Source organism: Topomyia yanbarensis, chromosome 2 (genome assembly GCF_030247195.1).
Source record: "Topomyia yanbarensis strain Yona2022 chromosome 2, ASM3024719v1, whole genome shotgun sequence".
Lineage (NCBI taxonomy): Eukaryota > Metazoa > Arthropoda > Insecta > Diptera > Culicidae > Topomyia > Topomyia yanbarensis.
In genome coordinates this window covers 177976959-178004061 of record NC_080671.1, presented here as the reverse complement: position 1 = coordinate 178004061, position 27103 = coordinate 177976959, and the positions used below count along the sequence as shown (strand labels likewise).

The 27103-nt window shown below is 34.8% G+C and overlaps 1 protein-coding gene across 6 annotated transcripts in view; it reads right to left on the bottom strand.

The window, feature by feature from the left end:
• The window catches only part of LOC131682233 (protein rolling stone-like), a 163936-nt gene that overhangs the window by 52735 nt on the left and 84098 nt on the right, over nucleotides 1-27103 (bottom strand). For all 6 annotated transcript variants that reach the window (XM_058963584.1, XM_058963582.1, XM_058963585.1 and 3 more), the window contains one exon: nucleotides 575-665. In XM_058963584.1, coding sequence (XP_058819567.1) covers nucleotides 575-661 — 87 coding nt within the window. In that variant the 5' untranslated portion in view covers nucleotides 662-665. The remainder of the gene's footprint in view (nucleotides 1-574; nucleotides 666-27103) is intronic.

The window sequence follows — 27103 nt, the reverse complement described above, 5'->3', positions numbered from 1 at the left end:
TGAGGGAATTGCTGAGTTTCCAAATTTCAAATAAATTAATTCATTATTTCATATTTTCATCACTAGTTTACAGCGAATTTTTTCATTTATTTTCGTATCTAAAAATAGTTTTCCTGTGGGATTTGGGCCACTGACCATGAAAGTCGTAACATTAATTGCAAGTGTTTGTTTTTCAAAGCAAAAATTTATCGATGGATTACCATTAATATCGCCTAATTGTTTGTTTCAGTATGAGCTTCCGAAAAAAATAGAAGCCCAACCTTATTTGGTGTTTTTTTAAACTCCTGAGCTTTGTGTAAATATGATACCAACGTTTGCAATTCATTTTCATTAAAACATGAACAAATCCGGTAACAAGATCACAAGGTCTTTTAAAAAATTTCACTTGACGTCTTTTAAAAAATTTCGATAATAAAATGAAGAAAATGGTAGATATTTTTCAATTACGATTTTCGATTTTGTTCAGTGGACCAAAATCCTTAGGAAAATCAAATTTTGGTACGAAAAGAACCCAGCTTTTTTGGAACCAGTGTTATCGATTCATAGATCAATCGACAGTGCTATTACTACTCACCTGACACAGATAGAAGTGATGCCGCTGGACGTGATGCGGAGAATGGGTCGAGTCGGGGAAACAGCTTCGCCATATTTTGGTCACCATGATTCTGGAAATAAACAGCAAACAGGTACAACAATCAATACATGCACAGAAATGAATAGGGAATCTTTTTTTGGTTTCAAGGATGTTGACTGTTGAGCTTATTTAAGCATTGTTATGTTGACACAGTAGTGTACGAGATAGAAGTGAACGACCACCAAGACGCTGGTGGTTAGGAAAAATATCTCCCAGCTTATTACACAGGTCTCCACGGGCAATCGCTAGTCACTCGCACGAGATCTGTTAGACAACCATTAACGTTTCATCATTTTGATTGTTTACATCATCGAAATATATTAAAGACCAAGGGCTTCATTTAGCTAATGCATTGTCCAGCATAAGAGCCTCCTCCATCATTGTAGATTTTTCGAATACAGAAACGATTAAGCTCGAAACAATTGAAAGGATAGTTTTCTGCATTTAAGTGGACCGCATATAAACTTTTATGACAGAACTGTAGTAGAATACACTGAGTGCTGTAAATTCAAATGAATTTTTTATTTCAATTTTTTTTTCGTTTATTTTCCGTTGGTCTCTGTCCGCACTGAGTGCCAGTTTCTGTCACCTTCGCCAGAGAGGTGTTTCCACAACCAGATATCTGGTCATCAACACATGAACCGGGACCAACGGTCCTACTTCCCTTGCAAAGGAAGACGTGACACAGATTCACCTCAGAAAATCTCACCGACATCGGCTGGGATTTAACTCAGACCCACTGGGCTAAGTGGCAGTCAGGTTTACCATCATCTACCGGCGCAGTTTATGATCAAAATTTGGTCAAACAAGAATGCATGTAAATTGATTGTTTTTTATTAAAAAAGCGTTTTTTTTATTAGCTCAATTAGTATAAAGTACAGAAAGATATTCAGTTAAACCTTCGATTAAGCGTCTTTTAACAACTGCCATGAAATTCTATTCAGCCACCTCGTACCCTTTGTTCACCACAGCCAGTTTATTTAAACAGTTATGGGTCTTCTTCAGGTTCCACTTGACGATCGATTGAGCCGAGTCCTAGTGTATAGGGAGCGTTATTATCCTTTTGCACCACCTGAACGTTGTTGGCGGCATACCATTACATGTCCTTTTTCCGTAATGACAGAACCCAACGTCTGGCCAAAATAGCATAGAACTATCGAGTTGCTTCATAAATTTCCCGGTTGAAGGTCTCGGTTGCAATGATACTATCACTTTTCAACCACAGGTACAAAAAGCCTACCGAATCAGATATTTCTGTGCGAACTTCGACAGCTTCAAATGTTTGAAAACATCGGCCACTTTTCCCATCGGTTGGCATTATGCTGGTGGCAGTTGATTTGGCTACTTTTGAAGATTTCGCTAACTCAGCGTGCAAGTGAACTTCGGATTCAGGCGACACGCGAGAAAAATTTCGCTGTGTTGCTCTTCTTGCTTGAACGACACTTTTATAAGTGGAGAGCAAATGTCAAAATTGTAAATTAGGGTTTTTCAGATTTTTTTGAATATCGTGCAAAGAAAAGCTTCAAGCTTCAGTCCACCAAATTTTGATCGAAAACCTTTTAAATATCCCCACGAAATTTTTAGTGATTTTAAAAGGAGCCGATTTACCAAAAATGCATATTTATCCATGTGTTGGTATTGCATGGATTTTTTCGAATCTTTGTCTAGTTTCACCTACAAATTAGGCCAAGTCGGTGGGCTACAACATTATCAGCTTCAGAAAATACAGTATCTCATTTGCTCAATAGTGTAGCTGACTTTTTCCGTTTTCGGGAAAAACTGATTTTTGCGCGTCCCTCATTTATGTATTTGGCACAAAACAGAAAAAGAACGTTCAATGGAGGTAGAATTTACAGAGAGAAAAAACAAAAAAAAGTGACGAATTGACTTAGAAAGTGTAACCTAAATCATAATAGAAAGTTGGCCTTGTGACTACGTTACTCTTCGGCATAGAGGAAGTAAGGGTAAGTAAGTAAGGGTGTATTCCCTTCCATATGACGGAATCAAGAGCTGATGAAACTATTGAGCTTGTTCATATTTATAGTTTCTAGTTATTTTGGAGGTGTCATCAATGATACATTTAACAGATTTTACGTAGATTAGAAAATATTAGTAATCAGTGTTAAGCGATTTTCATTCTATTTGTGAGCAATTTTCTTTAATAGATTAAATTCTGGGTAGTTTGCCTTTAGTTGATTAAATCATTAAAATAGTCTTGAAAATAGCTTTATTTGAATAGAATATATTAATTTCGTTCCAACATTTTATGGATATTTTTCGACTCATTCCGATTTAGCGTCTTCTACACCTTTTTAATGTGTTACTATGTTTTAATTGCCGCAAGGTTCTACTGTATCGATTTTGTTGGCTATTTTCGGCAAATTTGAGACTAAGAGAAACGAAAGCAATGAAATCGAAAGACGGATAGGTATTCTAAAGCGAATCAGTTATAAACTTAGAACGGAAAACTAGGACTAGGCAGGCTCATATGGACATGATCGAAAGGAAATGTGAAGAATTCTTTGCCTTCTGCTAAATAGGAGTTGGGCGTTGCACCCAAGTCTACCGCATGGTCTATGGTAGAACATAATTCATCATCATCGCAGGCGTCGGCGGTAAAACATGATGATGAGTTATGTTCTACCATAAATCATGCGGTAGACTTGGGTGACACCCAACTCCTACTTAGCAGAAGGCAAAGAATTCTTCACATTTCCTTTCGATCATGTCCATATGAGCCTGCCTAGTCCTAGTTTTCCGTTCTAAGTTTATAACTGATTCGCTTTAGAATACCTATCCGTCTTTCAATTTCATTGCTTTCGTTTCTCTTAGTCTCAAATTTGCCGAAAATAATCAACAAAATCGATACCTTTTAAATGTGTAGCAACTTGCACGGTCAAGGATTGTCATATTCGGTTAGCGGATAAATACTGTGAACTCTACAATATCAATTGATGCAACCAGAGTGAATTGTAACTTGTAAATGAATAATAAAAAGCAAATTCAACATCAATAATTCGTTGATGTACTATAGCCTTTCTTGTGACAAAGTACATGTTTTTGTTTTAGATTTGGAATTGTTTTCACTAAGAACTTTTCAAAATTTCACTTAGTTTCTAGTGACTATATCAAGGGCCTGGAAAAAAACCATCTTCTACTCTATACATGATTCGACCGTCAAAAATCCTTTAAAGGTTGCAGGAATGGATGACATTATACAACAGTATGCTTTATGCATACACAACCGATCGAAAGTACTTAGATACTTTATATTGATGGTTCTGCCCAAAAAGGCTGACTTGTCTATGGGCATTTTATGGATTTTTCTGATATATTTTTTGGGCAAGTGGTGCCGAATGCAAAGGGTTGCGATCAATATTTTTTTTCGGTCCCATTTTTCATAGCCGTATGCTAGTAGTGTATGACATATTTACTTTTTAATTTCTATTTTCGGTGCACTCACTTCGGAACTCAGATTACACAACCTCAGTTTAAATACTACCGATGGGACAAATGGAAATTCTCCTGATGCAGACTGGTGGAAAACAATGTGAAAAAATATTCGGCTAAAAAAACGTTCATACTCAACTTTGATGGCCATAAATCCGTCCATTGGCGACATGACTCCATCTACGCACTGCAGCCGATATTTCATTTTGCAGGGCACATCTATTCAATGACTGGCCATAGGCACGCGTCCTTGTGGTTCACTTTTTTACCGTTTTCTGCCAACAGCCGACTTGCTGCAAGCCGACAGCCACAGTCAGGTCTTGGCTGTACAGAATCTACATTTCCCGTACGGTATTGTTTCAAATTTTCCAAAAAAAAAAAACGCAGACTGCAGATTTATATGGCTCGTGAACGGGGCTGACAGTATGATTCCATCGACGACAGAATTGGACTGCAATGTGTGCGAGAGGAATTTATTATCCAAACTCCAAGCTTGCTCTATTCATCTAGCGGTTATTTTTATGTGGGAGGAAATTGATATCCCCATATCCCTCCACTTTGTGTGGTTCTGTGGGCTTCCCGTAAGTGCTCCGGAGACAATAACGACACGGATGAACGATAATAGTGGTTTTAGTATGCGGTATCGTTTCGGTCAGTCTTTCGTTCAGTTTAAAATGTCGGTTCTGAGGAACTATGGTATACAGTATGCGCCATAAAAGAAATCTTTAGAATACAAACAAATGCAATTATATCTTGAGTATTGATAGAATATGTAAGGTTTTAAGACGTCCTGGTTTCCCATGACATGTCCTGGTTTTTTAACACTTTGTCTTACTGAAAATTTGAGGAAAACTCTTGAGTTGTTTTTGGTTTTCTCCTTTAAGCTTATTTTTTCACTGCGTTTTTGCTTTATTATGTCTGGTCCCGGCCGGTAAGTTAAAAGTAGGCTAAATCGCCTGCGAGTAAGCCTAAAGTGCTTTACCACATAGGGTAAATAGTTGGTCAAATAAAAGTGTAGTTTAAACTTTAATTTGACCAACGTTAGTATTTTGCGACTCACCGTTTATATTTGAAGAGAACATAATTATTACAACCGTAAATATGCAGATTCACCCTCTGTTAACCTGTTAATCCACTCAGATGCAAAATTAAGCCCAATCCGAATTGTGTTCCTAAAGCTATGTCAATTCCATTACTGAACGAAATTGCATTTCTTTTTAAATTTATAACTTTTTACACTTTTTATGAAGTCGAAGCTATACGCAAATAATATTTTTTTTGTCCCATATAGCCTCATCTTAATTTTAAAACTTTTGGCAAACACAAGAAATTGAACCCTTATGTTTCCTAGAGGAAAAAAATGGATGTGCCAATTTATGCACAAGGGCACAATACCTATTTTAGAGAAGTTGGATTTGAACATTTCGTGTTCCACTCGTCAGCAGTCTTCCCATATGCACATCGCACACAATGTTCGCTCTGGTTCTGTGCTCATATTAAACCCACACTTCGTGTACGAACTCAAACACGCTGTTTCGTACCTAAACACGTGCACATGTTCGCCTGCACAACTGAACCCCATGTACGTACACGGTGTGCGTACACATCGGTTCGTGGCATCAGTTTTCTCTTTCTCACTCTCATCGTCACTAGCGCTGACTCTTTTTGCCATGTGCGAATCGTTCTTGTGTACGCACCCGGTGTACGTACACGGATGTTTGAACTAGAGTTTGCACATCGTTCGCTTGAGTTCGATGTTCGAGGCGAACTTGTACATCGAGACGAAGCATGTTTGAAGTTGAACGCGTGCTCGAAATTTTGTAGACAGGTACAAAATTGTCCATGTTCATGGGAAGTCTGCTCGTCAGTAACTGACTTCAACTATCTGCCAGTCAGAAGATAAATCCAAACTGACACCGATTTGGTGCAGGTAGACATTAAATTAAAACTTGGTCTTGGTTAGCGAAGCACAGATGCGTTGGGTCGCTGACGAGTATTTGGAAATGAACTTTTGTCTTTTGGCATTCCAGTTAAACGCCAATTTAGTGTTAATTTGGATATATCGATTAACTGGCAACTTTGGTATCTGTTACCAAAGTTGGTAACTACCAACCTTGGTATCTGTTACCGGCGAGTGGAAATACATCCTTTCGGAAAAAGGTTACACACTTACAGGCCTTTGTCTCTAATGACAAAAGACAAGAGTTCGTTTCTTTACACTCATCAGTGACCCAGAGCTTCAGTGCTTGGCTAACCAAGACATCATTACAATAGGCCCCCCTTAAAGACATGCAGTTGCTTCAGGCGTTCACACATACCGTGTACGCACCATACTCTGTGCAGTTAAGAAATTTCTAAGTTTGTTTCAATACAAAAAAATAGAAAAAAAAAGTGTTAACGTTTCTTAAAATTTATTTTTATGGTAGAGTTTTAACCACTTTATTCATAGAAATTATAAGTAAGAAAAAGAATAGACCATAAAAATATATAATTTAAATGATGATTCGTTATCTTGTTACTAACTTTGCGCACAAAATTTACATTGTTCCTAACTTTGCGCGGATAGTGCCTAACTTTGCGCATGTTTTAAAAAGCACGATGGTCTTAATAGAATCGATTTATTTTGTTCGTACAGTAAATAGATAAGAAATGTTGGATAGAAATGCAACACGAACGGACAGTAAGTTTCAAATGGTGTTACAATAATGGACTTTTTCTGCTTGGCGTAATGTACATTGCCATATGTGATTTCAGGCAAACATCATAAATGGCGGATTTCATGCAATACATTCGCCGCACGGCTGCATTATATCTGCTTGGTAACGGGGCGTTTAGAGCTATTTCAGCCGGTAGTCGCTGTTTGTAAGGAAACAGTACAAGAGTTGGTACCAGATTTCCCGCTGTATTTACCGCAAATAATGTAGTTTAGGCTTCTTTCTCCGAATTCGCATAGTTTTTGCTATTGTGCACGTTTTTTCCCCAGTTCACGCGAATACTATACCTCTCTGTTTAGAAGCAAATGAGGATGGGTGATTTGTCCATATTTAACACACGGACAAGATTACTTGCGATGTGGTGCAATTTATTTGCATCGAACTACCAATGAATACGATCAAACCATGCTTGAATTTTTGGTTCCATTACACTTGTCCGTTGCTTCTGTGATAGCGCACTAGTAGGGATTCGCCGAGATATATTGGGATGTGGCCTAAGAAACAATTTCAACCACTTCCGACCGGGAATACCATCGCTAAACGGATTGTTTCCGTCTGATAAGCTGAACGTATACGCTACGAATGTCCTTAGTCGTTGCTGATCAATCGGAAAACCAACCTTTGCGCTATCGATTGTCCAATTGATAATGAATTTCCACTTTCGATAAAACATGCGGTCTTCCCGGATTTCAAAAAGCTTGTTTTGCTTTCAAATTTAAGCGAATTTTGCTTTCAGGAACTTTACATGCAGTCGCTGCCCGACGGATAGAGTGATTGTTTCTAACAAGATCGACAGGGTTTTCCACTAGCACAAACGAGTAGGGCTTACATACCATCCCGAATTGCTACAAGTGCGCAGAAATAAGAACACGGTGTAAATAACGGTTCCAAACATTGTGCATCACTTTTTATCGGTTCAATAGTAGATAAAATGAAAACTGTACCATAATATACTTGAATGTTACCTATACTGCTCAATCACTGAAAAATTAGTCGGAAAAAAAAATTATTTTTTCAAAAAAATGCTTATTTAATGTTCGGACCCTTCTTAGTACCAGTGTTAAGACGCATAAAATTTTTACATTTTAGCATGTGATGATCGCTTTGTTCATTTATTGACCTTACATGAATGATTTTTCATGGTAAACAAATATAGTCAAGTATTAGCAATAAGTAGGGTAAGGTGGGGCAAATCCGACCTAGTAAATGGTTATGGCTGTAAAATGCTCATTTTACATCGGATCAAGTCGTTTTATATACCAAATTAAAGGTTATACTCCTGGGCAACTTTCTGTATATAGCATTTGGATATTATTTGGATAATGGGAATATCTTGAGATACAAGCGTTTTACAAAAATGTTCATTTTTGCTGTTTTCAAAAATGGTGGGGTAAACCCGACCCCCTATGTTTTTGGTTGATTTAGTGCAGATATTACTCAAATTTTATGGTTTTTCAATGATAAATCAATGAATGTTGTGTTATTGAATTGTAACATGAAGAAAATGGAGTTCAATGTCAATCTTGGAATGCTAAAATCACGAGTAGTAGCACGTAATGATATTCTCATGTGCATCGGAGTAATTGCTCGACGAATACTATAATCATCTCGTTTTTGTGTCTTTCGTTCGTAATTATGAACCATTTTACATAAAAATAATAAATAATAACAATAAAAATATATTTCAATTTGATAAATAAAAATTTTCTTAGCAAAAAAGCGGTCGGATTTACCCCAATATTTAGAGGTCGGATTTGCCCCACCGCGTCATTTTTCATTACGATGCAATTAAAAAAATACGAAAAAGGTTGAACTAAATTCATCTATGCACTTTGTAGGACTTAAATCAAAGAATTTAAATCCACTTACATTTATTATGCAATCACTTTAACAATCAGAAATATCCTGTAGTCAATGGTGCATAAAAGTCAAATCAAAAGTTGTAAAAACACACTTTTTGTCGTATGAGCATCTAAATGTAGACTAATAAAATGCTGTCATACCACCATTATGATTATTTTCGATGCTCTACACGACAACATTGATATTAGTTCGCGTAGTGTTTCTGATTTTCGGTAACAGAGGGAGGTCGGGTTTACCCAACGGTCGGATTTGCCCCACCTTACCCTAAATAGATTTTTTGGCATAGTTGAAATTTTCGGAAATTTGCTGTGCCATGGTTTATTATCGTGATGATAAGAAAGTGCGCAGAGTTTGGAGCTGCACAAAGTTAGGTGCGTGCACGGTACTTGAGTAAAAAAACAAGAAATTACTCAAATTAATTTAAATCTAAACAATTTTTTCGCAAGAAACGAATTGATATAATATGGTGACCGTATTGAATAACCAAAATATGCATAGGAGCATTTCTTATGGACAAATAGCCCAACTCTTTTCATTTGCTTTTGAATTCAGTAATTTTATGTGTTTTGACCAAATTTTGCTTACAATTTAAAATACAGTGATAATAGAAGGCTGAAAATAATTTGTTCCCCCAACTCTATTCTAGTTAGGCGTCTAGTATAAAGTGCTCAAACTGAAAGTTATTTTGTTTTGCGATTTTGAAGAAAAGGCAACTATGGATCTTTTGTACAATGTTAAGATCTGTTTATACATTCATTGTGCAAAAAAAAATTCCGTCACGCTGAGCCACACATAGGGGAATTGTGGGAAAAACCGACACTGTGGGTAAAACCGACACCCCACAACTTTTCCTAGAAATCAAATTTTTATTCATTTCATTATGATACAATATTATTAGTACGTTTATTTAGAGCATTTGAAGAAAAATTGGATTTACGTTAGTGCGCCGAATGTCATAAAAATTAACAAAACATTCGACAGCAGCGTTCATACTCGTCTGGATGTAAACTTTCGTTGGTAGATTTTAAGGTTTTAACCGAACGAAAGCTTTTCAAATCACCCCATTTTTCAGTACCTATTATTATCGGCCTTTCCTATGATCAACTAGGTGCATTGAAGACGAGTTTGAAAAATTCAATATTTTTAATTGCTTTCATAAAAAATGTGCGCTGTTGGGGTAAAACCGACACCCTTTGGTTAGGGTAAAACCGACACCCTGTTAAGATGGTTGTGTATAGTTGCGATTCATTTCAAAATACTGGGGATCTTTGTGACACTTCAATTAGCCTATTAGAACACTATAGTATTAGCAGAAATACACAGAAATACTTTTATTGTGTTTATTTCTTGTAAGTCTCTTTAAAAATCAAAAATTGGAATTTTTGCTTATCTGATTCTAACGAAGCTTTTGCTATTTCTGCAAAAAGGTCATCAAAACGAATTTCTAGTGTTCTCTTGGTTTGTCATAGACGAATTTTATCACAATGAGACAATGATATTATGTATACTCCAATAGATCGTTGATGATCAGAGTCCGAAAAATCAAATCTGAAAAAGATAGTTTTACTAAGAAGTGTGTGTGTGTCACTTATAAGTGAATGAATCCAATTAGCAGAACGTAGAACGCTTGAAAATCTTCTCTTATGAAATAAAATGACACTGGAGGTTGCAATGATGTGCGCAAGGATTATTTGGAAATACTCATATCAATAAATAATCCTATAGCATAAAATACTCTTATTTATAGTACTACGCTTTCGAACTTTCTTCCCCTCACAGCAATAAAAAGCACATATTTGCATCATACATACTCACACTTTATTAATCAAGCATATATCTCATTTTTAATAAAGATAAAGATTTTAATAAAGTGGAGAGAAAATAAATTAAAGGGGGTGTCGATCTTACCCCTATGGGGTGTCGGTTTTACCCGCAGTGCTTACAAAAAGTCACTTTGTTTTCCAAGTTTTACAAACAATATTTTTTAATGAAATTAATTTTTTGAAGCGCTGAAAAAATTAAGTCTTGTTAAGAATTTTCTGAAGAAGAATCTACATAAAAATTATAATTTTATTGGTTTTGTGGCAACTTAGAAAAAGTGTTAAGTTTAAGGTGTCGGTTTTAACCATAATTCCCCTACGAGCGTTCCAAGAATAGACGTTCATAAATTTCCACGTCTAGGTGCGCCGCGGCGAACACGATAACTCTTGATAAAATTGCGCACTTTTCTTCAAAATAATAGGGGGACAAAAAAAATTATTCAGTTTTTTGGATTCATCGACAAGTTACACATATTTTGAAGTTCATAAAAAAAACAAGTTAATTCGTTTATTGCTTTTTGAGTTATCGTGTTTGAAATACGCGGTTTTGAGAAAAACGGTATTAAAGGGTGTTCCACATCAAATATCATCACAGAAAAAACGCTGTAGAAAATAACCCATTTTCTGTATTGTTTACACTGTATTTTTATCGCCGCTTTTCGAAAATTATTGCTGGTAGATTGAAATCTGCGTGTGAAATAGCAAATACGCGCGAGGAATATATGGCTGTTTAAAACAAAAGAAGTTCAGCGTGGCTAAGACTGCGGGAGACTATTCTAGAGGCTCAATACTAATAATTAAGCGGATAAAAAAGAAGTCGATTTTTTTGGCCACTACAATAGGCGCCCCCTTATAGATTTATTATTGAGGAAGTATGTATATTTATGATACATATCAATAAATATTGATGTAATACATGTTTTTATGCGTGGGTATTTAGATCGATTGAAAAATTTTGTGACAAAAACTCAAAAAATGCTCAAAGTTGACATTTTTAATACTTTTGAACCATTATGCGGATTATAACAAACTAAGTTAGCATGAATGAAGTTTACATAAATAATACTTAATCCTCTGCTGCCCAACCCCACCTATTGGCGGGTTACAAGAAAATCGCTATAGTATTTTCAAAACACTATTGTATGTTGTCACCACTATGAAAACCACTTCACAATATTCCCAACTATCATACAAATATATTGTCTGCATTTTGAAATTACTATGTTGAATATATTCAACGTTCAAAGTTGAAATTTTAAAGAAAACGAGAAAAAAATTGTGTATGGCAGTGTAATTTTGTTAAAAAATGTTTAAATTTGTTTATCCTTTTAAAGAAAATATTTTTAAGTTGCTAACTTGTAGTACTTTTCTGTAACTGTGAAATTCTAATATGAACGACGTGGAAATAAGAGTTATTAGCAATACAATCTTGACTCGTCAAGTGGCAGTGTTGGAGATTTTTGAGAGTTAAATAAAAATTGCATAGTTTTCGTGAGCTGGAAATATATTTTTCGGTTTTCTCATTATAAAAACAATCTACAATAGCTTTTTTAAGCAAAACAAAAATTTGGGCAGCAGAAGGTTGGGGCATTATCGCAGCTTTTTATTCCTTAGGACCGCTACATAGTGGTTTTTTTCGTTGGAAACGTGAGAAAAATAATTCACTCGAAAACGGTAAAGCGTACAGCACTGATGTCTTCTGGGATGTTTTAGGAGTTTCCAAGACCTTTATTTTGATGTACGGTTATAATGATTAATCCTCCTTGAAGTGAGATTTTTTTTTTCAAACTATGAAAAACAAGATGAAGAATTCAGAAATGTTAAAGAGCTTATTTTGCGAGAATCTTGATTGAAAACTAAAAATCTCTATTTATAGTCCACTCGAAGCTATTGGCCCTTGTTTGTGAATGATCCTTTAAAAACTTTTTTTCAATATAATTTCTTAAATATCTTAGATAAAGCTTTAGTATGTTTCAGAAAGTTGTTTGTCTTATCAAGATACATATCTTTCCAGAAGAGATCATCAGTCTATCTCTTGCAACTTAGATGTTATGGGGCAATTTTTAGTAAAATTGGAGAAAGTTTTTAAAGTAACTACTTTTAAACGGGAAAAAACGGACAGCCAGGTGTAGTTGTAATTAAAAAACTCAGTAAAGTTCACTTGTCTCCGGTTATCTCCAGTAGAGTTATAGGCGATTTGAAGAAACTATTGTTTTTCAAAAAGTTTCCAATATCTTCTTAAATACTCGAGATAAGGAAAAATAGGCGTTAATAAAAATTGTTTATTTAGACGATTGGAATAACTTCGTAGAATATATGAAACCCGCAGGAATGATAACTGAAAAGACATTTAAAAAAAATATGGGGTCATCCAAATGGTCGGTGTTAAGTCAGACCGAAATAAGTCGCAAAACAAAAAAAATGAGATAATGCTGGCACTGGATAAAAAATTTCTTCAGCTACATTCGGTTTTTGCCAGATTTGGAATATGTAACAATAAACAAGAATTATGGTAAAAATAAATTTACAATTATAACGTCATCTTTACCCCCGATAACATGAGCTATACTTTGGTGCACATTTTTTGCTCCATAGCTATGAGAGCCAAGAGAAACACATTCTCTCATTGCTGAATCCTCTTGCATGTGACAGAGCAAAGCTTTATTAGATGCTCTATTGTTACCTCATAATAGTCTAGTAGAGCTACGGAGATAAATTTCTCAGTTGGCAGATGAGAATAAAATGCTTTCCTCTTTACCCCCAAGGGAATCAAAACTAGTTCACTTTAAATCAGCGTTCGAATAATTTGCTTGACTTTGATGATAAGTATTAATTCTTGTTTTACGTTCTGGGAACAGTAAAAATGTTTGAATTAGGCAGCTTTCAGTTCAAAATCGAATAATAATACAGGGTATTGAGACTATTTTCATCCTATTCATATTATAACCCTACTCATTTGAAGTCTTTGGTTAGAGCAACTTTTGTGATCTTTCTTCATCTCATTGTCTCAAATAGGGTAGGGTGAAAATTAAACACGAGTATAACACAATTTTCCGCCGTAATTCAATATTTGAAAAAATAAAATCAGCGTTTTCTTCAAATCATTCTCAAAAGCATGTTTAATAAAAAGTGGGCTAATATTAGTCTAATGCTCATATATACATAAGTTAGCTCCCTCGAATGTACATAGATTTGTTACGCACTTAATTTGAATTATTGGGTACCGTAAAATCGTACTGGGGGTTTGAACAGCAATCCTTCGGTAATCAAATGATTAAAACAAATAAAACAAAAGTTGACAAACATATAATTACGGCGTGAAAACCAACTGTAAAAATTCTCTTTGAAGGGAAATTCCGAACGAACCGTTGCTGGCCGAACACAGTTCATAGCACATAAAGAAAGAGAAAACTTTTCTCTTTTGTTTACTATCAACATCTGTGTTTGGAGAGTAACCGTTTGTCCACTTGTTTGCACACAAGTTAATTTTGACAGTTGGCTTATAAGCTAAAGGCGCCGAAAAGTTAAACTTTTCGTAATGTTTTAAATCAATTGTTGATCTCCTTAAAATTATCATTTTTCTGTGTAAACCTTAATAAAGGATTTATTTGACATAAAATATCGCCATTCTGTTATTTTCGAGAGCATATTATTTTATTGGCATTTTTTCAAACTTGCTCTTTCTGTAACTGAGCATCGGAAGAGGAACACACCCTCTTAAATTGGGCAAGGAATAATACTTTCGCCCCACCTGCGTGGTAGAGATATATGTGGGAACGCGCAATTTTTTTTCTAGATTCTCGAAAGCGTGCTCGCTCGCTTTAGGTAGAAGCTAGTACATAACACTAAGGCGTCTTACAGAGAAAATGAGGAGGGGATTTCGTGTATTCAGCAAAGATAGCAATTTCTACAACTTTCCTCAAGACGTGTATTCAGCAGAGATATTCGTGAAAGCAATCTCTACAACTTTCTTCAAGACGTTAGCTCATTTATTTTACCAACAAAAAATTTAGCTAAAAATCTCACTTATAGCAGGATTAATCACGAAAATCATAGCAGTAAATTACAAACCTTGCTATTTTCGATGAGTAGTCCGATAACACTATTGACGTAAACTCAACCGTTTCCACGTTAACAACCACACATTATTTTTCAAAAATTGTCAAATTACTTCGAAAATACACGAGATAAACCATTGTTGTAATGTAGAAAGTTATCCATTTTGATAATTCAAACCTTTTTACAGAACATACTAAACTTTTCAGAATGATATTTTAAAAGATTTATTAATGAATTGGATTTAATGTGATCATCCACAAACAACCAGCAATAATGTTGAAGATATTTAAGATAAAGACTTTATGTCTTCAGCAAAGTTATTGGCAAAAGTTTGCTCTACAACTTTTCCGAAAACAATATTTTAATATATGCTCTTGCAAGAAAATTGGTAATTATATCTCACTTTTAGGGAGATTGATCATTAAAATAACGATACCATATGAAAGGGCTTGTAATGTTCACAAAGTCTTCCGAAGACATCATTGACCCAAATTTAGCGATTTAAGTGTAATTAATAGATCGCAAGATTTTGGCAAAAAAACACTGTGCGCTCTAGTATACATATTCGGATTTGGGAAGTTGGCGAAAATATTGGATTTTGAGAAGTTACAGAATATTGAATCAAGCATTTACAATCTAAATATTAATTGGGGTTTATTGTACGGCTGAGTGTATGACAAAATGAGAACAATATATTTTTTGCAACTAAAAGGCTTTTACTCAAAAATTAGTAAAAATTGTTTGATAGTTCAATATGATGTCTGATCGAAGTAGGTCATCTCTATCCGACATCGGTACTACATCATTCCGACTACTTTCACCTACTTTTACTCTTTTTTGACAAGGTACGGTTTTTGTCGGAAACGCGTCAAATCTACTCATTTGTGAAAAAACCATACCTTGTCAAAAATTAGTAAAAGTTGGTGAGGTTATTCGGAATGATGTAGTACCGATGTCGGATGGAGATGACCTACTTCAATCAGACGTCATATTAATCTTTCAAACAAATTTTACTCATTTTTGAGTGAAAGCGATTTAGTTGAAATGAGTAGCTGAGGATAAGCGTGTTATCTATTATGGCGCATACTGTAGAATGCATCGTCCGCTCGGAAGTTCAACAGGTTGGAATAATTAGCCAGACCCCACATATTTTCCAAATGGTTATGAGTTCGTCTGACGAATGGGTATATCGAAAGCATGATTGGAATTCTTGTACAATTTGTTGCTCAAGTGGCAAAGCGTTCTCTGATTTCCTTCGAACAATGCGACTGGAAAAGAAGCATCTACTTGAGATTCCTGTCGACACATTTGTAAACTGCTGTTTGGGAAAAGAATAAAGAATACAGATATACTCAGCAGAAAATTGACTCTTGTAGCGAGTAGTTGGAATCCAGTAGCTACTCCCTTCGGCATCCCAACTCCTGCTGCTGTACAGCAGAAGTGCATTTATGAAACTAGGGTGATGAGCCTATTTGCGCCATGTTTCTATTATCACCCTACCCATTTGAAGCCGTTGGTTAGAGCAGTGTCTGCCATCTTTGTTCAACGCATTGAGTCAAATGGTAGCGCAACAATAGGGGCACTCGATTCGAGTTTTCATTGTGCTCAAACACGAGAATTTTACTATTTTCAACGCATTTGTGTTATTATATTGTTTCTTAACAACGAAGCAAAGCGGTTGATGTCAATTTTTACGCATTCCATTGATTGCAAGGCAAGAAATTACCGAATTAGTGAGGCACCTTGCTTAGTATGGTGAAAATAGGCTCATCACCCTATATTGTAGCACATCTATGTTAAACGAGAATCATCGAAATCTATCGAACAATGCATCATCGATACGAATGTTCCGTTCATATCGTCGCTGTTGTGCTATCTTATGACAAGCGCCATTTAGCTCATTTCGAGAAAAACGATTTTTAAAGTTTGAGATTGAATATCTTGAAAATTATAAATGGTATAAACAATTCAATGAAGACAATTGATGCTTCTATCTATTCTTTATAAATCTCTCAAATATTATGAGGATCGGTTGACTATGTTGCGAGTTTTGACTATAAATGTAAACAAAAGTCGCACTCACACGTGTCATAGGTGTGTATAGATGACAAAATTTGTATGGCTTGTCATAACCGTGCATGGAAAATTTTCCATAGAAAAAAATCATCAATTTTTAACTTTTATTCATATGTTTGGTTTAGTTTGGCCTATAAACAATCGGTGGGATGCATTTTAAAGGAAATGAGTCAGAGAATCTAGCAAAAATAGTTATTTTTGGTTACAGTGTTGCCAAATATGTTATATTTCCAGTTTAAAACTAAAATTACATTTTTCTCACAATTCGTGTAATTTTGTTTTGAAAATTATTATGCCATTGTGTTCTTTAGAGAGTTTTACACATAAAAACATCTTATATATCAAGATACCTTGAGGTAATCCTTAGACACAGTCATTTGAAGCAAAAAATTCAAAATTTCTCATCATGTTTTTTGCTATATCTCAGTAACCAAGCAGAATATCAAAATTCTGAAAACGCCACTTTGTACAGATTTTTTAGACACGTGATGTGGCATATCTAACTCAGTTTACCCCAAAATGGCGTTTGTCATAAGATAGCACAACAGCGACGATATAGAACACAGGCTCTTTTCAGCATGCTGAAAATAAGTACTATATTTTGCAGCAGATGTAGGAGTACTTTCGATGTCATACAATATCCTTGCTAGCAGAAACAAAATATCGTTCGGAAAACTTTGTCATACAGGTCGTGCATGAAGCTGCAATATATTTATAGTATGTTAAGCAAAAAGTTGCCAAATGAAGAAGTTTTCATTTAATTTCTCCATCAATACAACTCCGTTAGAAACGTTTGTGCCATTTTTATTAGAATTTATGTGTATTGGTTTGCAGTATAACTGGTTGATACTGTTAATTATTTATTTCAACAAAGTACTGCAATTTTTCATCTCTTTTGTTTAGAGAGATTGCAAAACTCATGCAGGTGAGATTTGATTTGATAGGAAATTAATTTTATTTTATTTATATTTCTGCATCTGACCCAAATTTGTCTATATGAAGTTAACTTCCTCTGGCAAGAGAAAGCTCGTTTCGTTGATGGATATTTCTCAAAAGCTCGTAAAAAACTCCGTCTTTTAAATGATTGGGGCACATAGATGTTTAACAATAACGCAAAAAATAGAATACATTCAATAGCACATAATAAAAGTTTAATTTCAATGCAACAAACTTTGCAATCATATCTTACGAACTAAGTCAATTGCTTATGTTTATGTTTAAATACAACACTGGATACATATAAGTCTAATAATTCATGAAAGTTATTAAATACATCATACACGTTCAATACGCTGAAAGTCCAAGATATCCCATGATGGTATGCTCCTGGAAGGCACATTAACATTAACCCGTAGCATAATATATGGAGCATCAATTAAACCAACTAGAAGATTCTTAACGAAAAAGAAATATACTATTCAGTATTCCCTTCTCAGGTGAGTATCTTGCTTTAAATGACGACTCGTCCGCAGAATATACCAACTCGCCCGGAATTTGCCGCAGACGGTTTGCGGTTGTACTACCGAAATATCAGAGGATTAAGGACGAAAAACGAGAACGTGAAGTTGGATCTTGTTGAAGGCGACTACGATATTTACGTTTTTTCATAAATTTGGCATAGTGATCGCATTACATCGTTGTAGTTCTTCGGGGATGGTTACGCGGTGTATCGTGCGGATCGAAGCGATAATAGTATTTACGGTCGCGGTGGAGGAGTTTTGATTGCTGTGTCGAGCTTTTTACATTCCTCCAGAAAAACGACTTGACTGCAGCAATACTCAGCTCCATCTAGACTTTGTAGAATAAACTTTTTATCAGGAAGGCCTTTCGTTTATACGAAGAGGAAAGAAACTGATATTCGGTCTAGGATGGATCACAATGAAGAAGTGTCGATTGATGCACCATCTGCTATCTGCAATTCCCGTTGAAGTAGAGAACATGTATATATTAACTATTTCAGAATTATTGGCTCTCTCTGTGATCCGGAAAACTTAATAGTCTTATGATCCAGGGTTAAGTATCTTGTCTTAAGCAGTTATGAAAAAATGTTTCGATATTTTAGTGATTCCACTGGCACACCTATTTAATGTCACTGCAGCAGCAAAAATGATTGGTGATGTTTTTTTCTCGGTGGCATGTTGTTAAGTAAGTACTAAAAGTGGGGTATGTGTTATTTTCGAAACGAAAAAGAGGCCCGGAAGACCTTTTTACATTTCTTACAAAAGGAAAACATGGGATTTGCTCAAACTTTGACTACTTTTTCAGAAACTCAGGAATGGCTGAACCGATCTTTATGAAACTGGTTACAAATGAAAGGCTTAACGTGACAATTTAACACTATTATTTTTGATTTTCGATATGTTGTTTTCTTTCTGAGATATGGGTGATTTTGTCAAAACACAACATGTCTTAAGCAAATAATTTTCGATAGCTATAGATTGTCAAAATCTGTTCATGGCAGAGATATTAAACATTTTGTATTTTTATTCCTCGCTTACCAATTTCCACCAACTAGAAATGAGACCGTTACATACAGAATATTGCTTTAATGGTGTTTTAGGTGGAAAACTAAACCGATTTTGAATATTAGGGTATGAAAACACATCTACGTGATTCAAGGAATTTAATTCTGAACACATTTTTTGAATTAATTAAATAATAAACTATTTCTCTAAAATAAATATGTAAATTTACTTCAAACACAAAACAATGTGCAAGTTCACTTTAAAGTGAAAATTTGTCTAGTGTTGACATATTTACCGGTTGTATAAAGCATTGCGTTCAGTCGTGAGGTAGATGGGGTAGTATATGAACAAACAGACCACCAATCAAACCACCTGGTAGTGGGGTAATTAATTTCTCATATAACTCATATTCATTTTATACTCGTGGCATCTCCGAGAGCAACTGTATATTTACATCCTAAACTTTTAATGAAAATTTGACTTCTTTTGCAAGACTTTGGTTGTATTGGTCATGGTGAAAAAGTTACCAGTTGCAGTATTTATAAACATCTCTGTTATAGAATCAAAATATCGCATGATATATAAGAATAATATCGTGGCTTTAACCATTCCTCACACGTCTCTCCCAAACCTTTCACTCTCCCTTTTTCTTTTTTCTCTCTCCATCTCTCTCTCTATCTTTCTCTCTTTCCGATACTGAGTTGTACTAAAAACTCAAAAGAGTTTCTTTCATGAGCAATGTGCGTAAAAACATGTTTATTTGTAAATAATTAGGACTTGTTATTTCAAGAAAGTTCATGTTTCAAAAGCAGTTTTATGAATAGACACTTTAAATGGCCAAAGCAAGTCCAAGAATTCTTAATGTGATAGTTTGAACCCTTTCTGTTTCGTGGTATTGGTTTTTATAGGACCATTTAATTCATATTTTCGGATCGAGAATTCCGAATGAAACAATTCACAGACTATAGAGATCACTGGAAAGGAACTACACTGCTTTTGTACTACAGTGAAAATCCGTTTTTATCAACCCTCAATTTTGTCAACTTTTTGACCCGATTTCGTCAGCCAGCCAGGGTTATGAGGGTATATATATATATATATATATATATATATATATATATATATATATATATATATATATATATATATATATATATATATATATATATATATATATATATATATATATATATATATATATATATATATATATATATATATATATATATATATATATATATATATATATATATATATATATATATATATATATATATATATATATATATATATATAATATAAACCGAAGCTGTTATAATATAATATGTTGAATATTATAACAGCTTCGGTTTATTAAAGAAAATAAATAAATATATTTTGTTATTGCCCCCATTTTGTCAACTAAAAATACACCAAAGGGGCTGATAAAAACGGGTCTTCGGTGTATCGACAACAATATAATCGCCAACATAGCCGAGACACTTCACACTTCACTTCAATGCAAAGGAATACTTTGAAATATCTACCAGTTTCATTCACGTGGTAAGAATGCACGTGTGACCTTATCGTGGTTTACTGTTTCCGAATACGCGTTAAAATACTAGACCTGAAAATTCTATTCTGTACAAAACCCTTTTTTCCAGAAGTCTGTGACCAAAAGGACATTTTTGAATTCCAAAACAAATAGAGCATTGCAGTGTTCTAATAACTAATTATGATCCTCCAATAATGTAGAAACACCAGATAATCTTGACCAACGCTGGCAAGAAAAGAAGAACGAAAAAGAAAAGATCAAACTAAAAAGGATGAAAACACTATGAAGTTTTGTATATTTATTAGCCATTTTTCAAATGATGTGAGTTTCACAAGCAAATTCGTACAATTCGTTTTATTCATTTACTTTATTTTTTTTTTTTAAATTTCATTCTTTATACTCATTTTTTTAGTTTTATTCATTTTGAATATGTGGCTTATTTTGAATAAATGGTCATTTCCTTTTTATCATTTTTTTCATTCAGCATTTTTATTCATATTTTTTCATTTGGGTTCATCCAATTTATTTTTTTAATTAATTCTTTGGATTCATTCTGATCATGCGCTTTGTTGATGTCCATTTAACTTATTTTGTTCACTGTTTTAATTTTATGCATTATATTTATTTGTGCAAGTTCATATATTTTATTCAGTTTCTTCGTTTTAATAATCTGACTATTTTTTGCAGTCATTCATGTTATTCATTTCATCCAAAATTATTAATTTGGCACAATTTCATTTAATCTATTATTTTAAAACCTTTTTAGCGTCGTTTAATGTTTTATTTTAATCATTTAATTCTTTTATTAAGTTTTGTTCTTCCTCTTTTTATTATTGTAGCAATTCTATTCATTTTGTTTACTATTTTATAATATTCATTTTATTGATTTTATTAATGTTATACATATTATTCATTGTATTTTTTATTTATTCTATTCATTTCTTTTATTTTTTGTTCATTTATTTTATTCGGTTTGTTGTTGAGTAATTCCTTTTATTCATTTCATCCAATTTGTTAGTCGATTTATTAATTTTAATAGGTTGATTTTTATTAATCATTTCTCTCATTTTATTATTTTGCTGACCTTTTCTTACTTTTTTTTATAAATATAATTCTTACGACTACGACTGACTACGAAATGAATAATACATAAAATTGTCTCCTTCGCGACCTTTTGGAACATTATTAGGTGTTGCACGAAATTGGAGCAGGTCACTGTAGTAGTTGTCAAATTTGGTCAATTATAACACGCATGCATTGCATTTATCGCTCATATGAGTAAATGCGTCCGGATAATTTGCTACTGCGACAATAAAAACTCTTATTTTCACACAAAACTTATTGGCACTCACACAACTTCTCCGGATAAATACAACGTATTATTATTTCTCCGGATAAATAAAACCGCCGGAGAATGAGCGAATGAGTTTATCACGGTATCCCTTTTGCGCTCACTGTCTTACTATTGCTATTCCAAAACACGAAAAAATAAGTCTGCCGTATTTCTTTACCGTTTTTCTTTGAAATTAAGTGCATATTTTGACGCTTACATTCATTTTCATGAAATTAAAATATTATCACCTTCTCCGGTGAGAAGGAAAAAATAAATTTTATCCGGATAATTATTCTCACGCTACTTGTGGAGACGGAGAATTTTGCGACTCATCTTATCTCGGAAAAGTTGGACATAGGATAAGCCTCTTCTCGCGTGAGTGAGAGAGAATTACAATGCCTGATAACACGATATAATTTTATGTTTTATGTTTTCAGAGAGCTAGTAAAGGCGCTATAACTCAGGCTCACTATCCAAGGCAGAGCTAAATACCTCTGTCCTATCCCAGGAACTCAGGACTAAAGGAGAGACATTAATCCACTGAGCCAATTCACGCTTAACGATTTATCAAACCCACACCAAATGGAAACGGTCGGTACGGTTGTCTACGTTTCTTCCTTATTCAAGGCTCAAAATAATTCGTTATTTAAATTCTCCATTAAATGAATAATTTTATCAAAGTATAATTTTGAATCATCTACATTTTGCACACTGCACAGTCGGCCTGGCTGCTTTAATGATTGTGTCACGAATTTTATGTGCCATAAACATTAATATTGATAAGAAAAATTGTAGGCGAACGTCTGAAATTTTCCAGGATCCCTACATGTATTGGCTGTGTGTCACGAATTTTATGTGCCATAAACATTAATATTGATAAGAAAAATTGTAGGCGAACGTCTGAAATTTTCCAGGATCCCTACATGTATTGGCTGTGTATGTGTACATTAGACTAGACTGGACTAGACGAGACCTTTTTTTTACTTTCTTTTTTAAATTTTGTTTGTTTTATTGATTTTCTTTAGTATATTCGAGGTTTTATTCGTGTAGGACTCGAAACTTTTCATCTCACCTCTAGTTGGTTGCTTATTTCACATGAGAGATATGTGTAAGAAATGTCTCATCTCACTGCTAGTTGGATTAAATCGGTTTTTCATGTTGTTATTAGCAATTCATGAAAAAAATAAACAAGAATGAAACTTTTCAGATCAGAAAAAATACAATGAATCTATATCTCTTGATGATTGTATTGTCGATTTAATCATTAAAATCGGTTAATTGGGTCGCCTGCAATAAATTTTCGAAACCAAGCGAGCTAAAAACTTTAAATGGTAATATTTTTGTCTTATTGTTTTATATCTTGTTGATATATTGTTCAACTCTACAGAATCATGTTACGTAATCAGTTCAAAGAAACTACCGTTTCCACATTTTTAACAAATAATCTATTGTAGAATATCTCAATTGCCCTATTAAGTGCCACTTTGGATGGTTGTTGAAATAGAGCAAAATTGTCATGTATGCTACGACGGAGTCTTCTGTGATAGATGGATAGGTTCTGCATTGGAATGCTACGCTTTGTTAAATATTTATTTTATTTCTTTTGCAATCCTACTATAATGTCCAGCGGGGTATCCCATGTGAACATGAAATATATGCGGATGAAACGGTTTTATATAATTGCCCCTGGGGTTTAAATTTGAATAGAGAATGACTCCAACCATGTATCCGGCAGCATGTGAAACAGAAATGCCAAGACATTTCCACATAGATTCGCATAGCGCAACTGCAATGGTTAGTTAAAATCTCACTATCTCCACATACGACCAACCTTTTTGCCTTTCTCATATAGAAAGGTTATGCAATCACTCTGAAAAACGTCAACCTAATCCCGGCCCGGAGGGCCGAGTGTCATCTCCCATTCGACTCAGTTCGTCGAGATAGGAAAAAGTTTGTATGTGTGTGTGTATGTGTGTATGTATGTGTGTGTGTATGTGTGTGTATGTTTGTGTATGTGTGTGTATGTATGTATGTGCGTATGTGTCAAATAATGTCACTCATTTTTCTCAGAGATGGCTGGACCGATTTGCCCAAACTTAGTCTCAAATGAAAGGTGCAACCTTCCCATCGGCTGCTATTGAATTTTGGATCGATCGGAATTCTAGTTCCGGAATTACGGGTTTCAGAGTGCGGCCACACAGAAATTTCTCATAAAAACTATAGGAAAAATTAAAAATAGAATTTTTATTTTTGATGCTAAATGTATACAAGGTGCATAAAACGTCGAGATTTGATGCAAACACGAAAAAAATTTGACGAAGATTCACTTTTTTGGATTTTGCACATTTTTGCCTTTCTCATATAGAAAGGTTATGCAATCACTCTGAAAAACGTCAACCTAATCCCGGCCAAATTTTTTTTTCGACTCGCATAAGGTTTCTGGATTTTAACAGGGGCGTAGTTGATGGTTTACGGAGAGGGGTTACACTCCCCCTCTACTGTTCACTCCCCTCCTTTAAAAGTCTCCTTAAATCACCCCTCAGACCACCACCTCATACCCTTCCCTTTCAACGCCATCATCTTTAAACCACCACTATATCACAAAGCATACCAATTTAAGCTGGGGAGTCGTTCGTTCATGGGACTTTTGCCCGCCTCACATACCCATCCCCGCATGACAAAATGAGTTAGCAAGCAGATAACATTGATCTAATGCTGATTAGGCTAATGGAGTATGATATTTTTTTGTTTCAAGTGTTTCACCGTCGACACGTAGCTCATCAAGTTCGTGGCTGGCATGCCATTTAGTATAAGTGCAAAGTGTACTAAGAATGTAATGGACATTTCCACAATTATGTTGAACATAAAAAGCCTCCGTGCCATAGTTTAGAGAAATGAGAAAGGCACAATTGCACCGCTAGGTGGATTAAAACAGGTTTTTTTTGTCATCATTGCAAACTGCTTCAGTAAACACGACTCCACAAGAGCACACACTTGTGCTCGACAAAAAGATACTCTAAATAGTTAGGACCTTGTTATACACTCACAGCCAGTTCCTGTTCCTGTTCGTTCAGTACACACGTTGCATTACCGCTCGCTTGTCACGAAGTTCACGGAAAAGACCAGTGCGGCAAAAAAAACGAAGTTAAAAGTCTACTCGTCGGTGGCATCAATGCCCTGTCGTAGCCGTCTCCCTCCATTCAGCATTCACAAAAACCTCATTGCACTTGAAAACACGGCGACAAAATGAGAAAAGAAATAGGTACCTAGCTGTATGTCATTTTGTGACTTCCGGGCATTATACTACTCTAAAGATTATGGCGGCCGCAGCGTCGCAAGGAGCGAAGAGGGTTCTTTTGTTTATCGTTGGATCAGAACCCTAAAGGCATGGCCTTGTCCGTTTGTCGTTTCCTAAATGTCGGAAAACTTTATCTTAACGAAACTATGCGAGTATGCTTTGGATATGTTGCACATTGGCACATTATACAATGTTAGAGGATATGCAGTCCGGGAAATGCAATAAATAGAGTAGATTGAGTAGAATTTTATGCGATTTTAGCCGTGTAGTATCTATTGTATAGATTGGGAAAGAGTGATACTGAGGAAATTAATACAAAGTAGGAGAAAATTAATTCAGTATTACATTCAACTGAAACGGTTGCTTTACACAAAAATTTCTCGCTCTATTTGCTCGACATGACCAAATTCCAGTCCGGCAAGAGACGTCATATATCTAACAGTGGAAGTGCAAATGGCGTAGCAAGTATATTTTCGATGATTTTTTGTCTTGAATGTTCTGTTTCACTATTCCGACGGTGCTTACAGTCCACTTTAATGGCCAACCAGTTAAAGTTAAGCTGTTTTTGGCTTCTGCTACCTAAGGGTAAACGCCAAGACAGCAATTTGGTTTTCGTTTTGCTTCTAGCTGACCCAAGCTTATATATTTTTTTATTATATAGAATCTAAAGTAGCACGAGTGCAAAGATATATACTTTTATAACGATGGCAATTTCTAAGATGCACTACGTCTACAGATTTCTCTAACCGTCTTTTCGTTTTACCACCATTGCTGCGTTTCGCATGAAATTTTAAATAAAACAACCAGCATCTCAAATTAGGTTGACCTCGACATTTGTGAGAGGTAGCACAAATAGGGGAGATCCGTTCACTGTAATTAGTGGTTATTCAAATTTTCGAGGCGATCTGAGCTTTAGAACTGAAATTACAGCTCTCAATGGCACACATGGGTATTTTAAAGGGTGTTACGACCAACAATTGGTCAATTTCAACTTGAACAATGAAGCTGTATGTTCTGCAGCGTTTGCCAGACCCGATGAGAGGGGGAGGCAGCCAGGGCAATTGGCCTGGGGCCCGGATCGTATTTGGGGGCCCGCGATTTTACTTGAAAGATTAGCGAACACGTCCGGTATTCATAGAAGATAAAAAAATAGCAATAGTAATTTCTTTGTGATCATTCGCCTTAATGAATTCTTATATGATGAAAACGTATAAAACTGAAAACTTGATTTGATAGTTGACACAAATACAAATATGTATTTAATTTGTATTTGGTTGACATTTGTTAAAACAAACTTTCTTAAGGGAGTTCTCTACTTTGCGTACAAGTTTCAAAAAAACGAGTTTCATTGCTTGAACAGACGGAATAAACTACAAAGTATTGCGAAGCCAATTTCAAGTATTTTCGAAGAAAGCAATAGAGCGTGAAATAGAAATGCGAGCGCACGGAAAAACGCATCCGACCTCTTATACGTTCGCTTTTTGCTGTTTTGAAAATATACTATCTACTGCCCGTAAGAAAACATCAGTCTTCGTAATGTTTGATGCATTTCCAACGAGATTGGTCAAATATAAAGACAAATCGAGCTGGATCAGAAATTCAGAAAGACTGGTTATTACCTGATTAACTGTAAATAAAATAAAGTTGAAAAATGAGGCCACAGACCACAACGTCTGCACGTTCATTTATTCATTTTATTTTGTTTCCTTGCAATTTTTACCACTCTTAAACCAAATTTTCGGATTAAAATTAGTTTTTACAAATTTGCATCACCAACTTATAGGGTCTCGAGTATTTTAATCAAAATCGAGCTAATTTTATTGTCCAAAAGGAGATCGCCGCATTAAAAAAAACTCT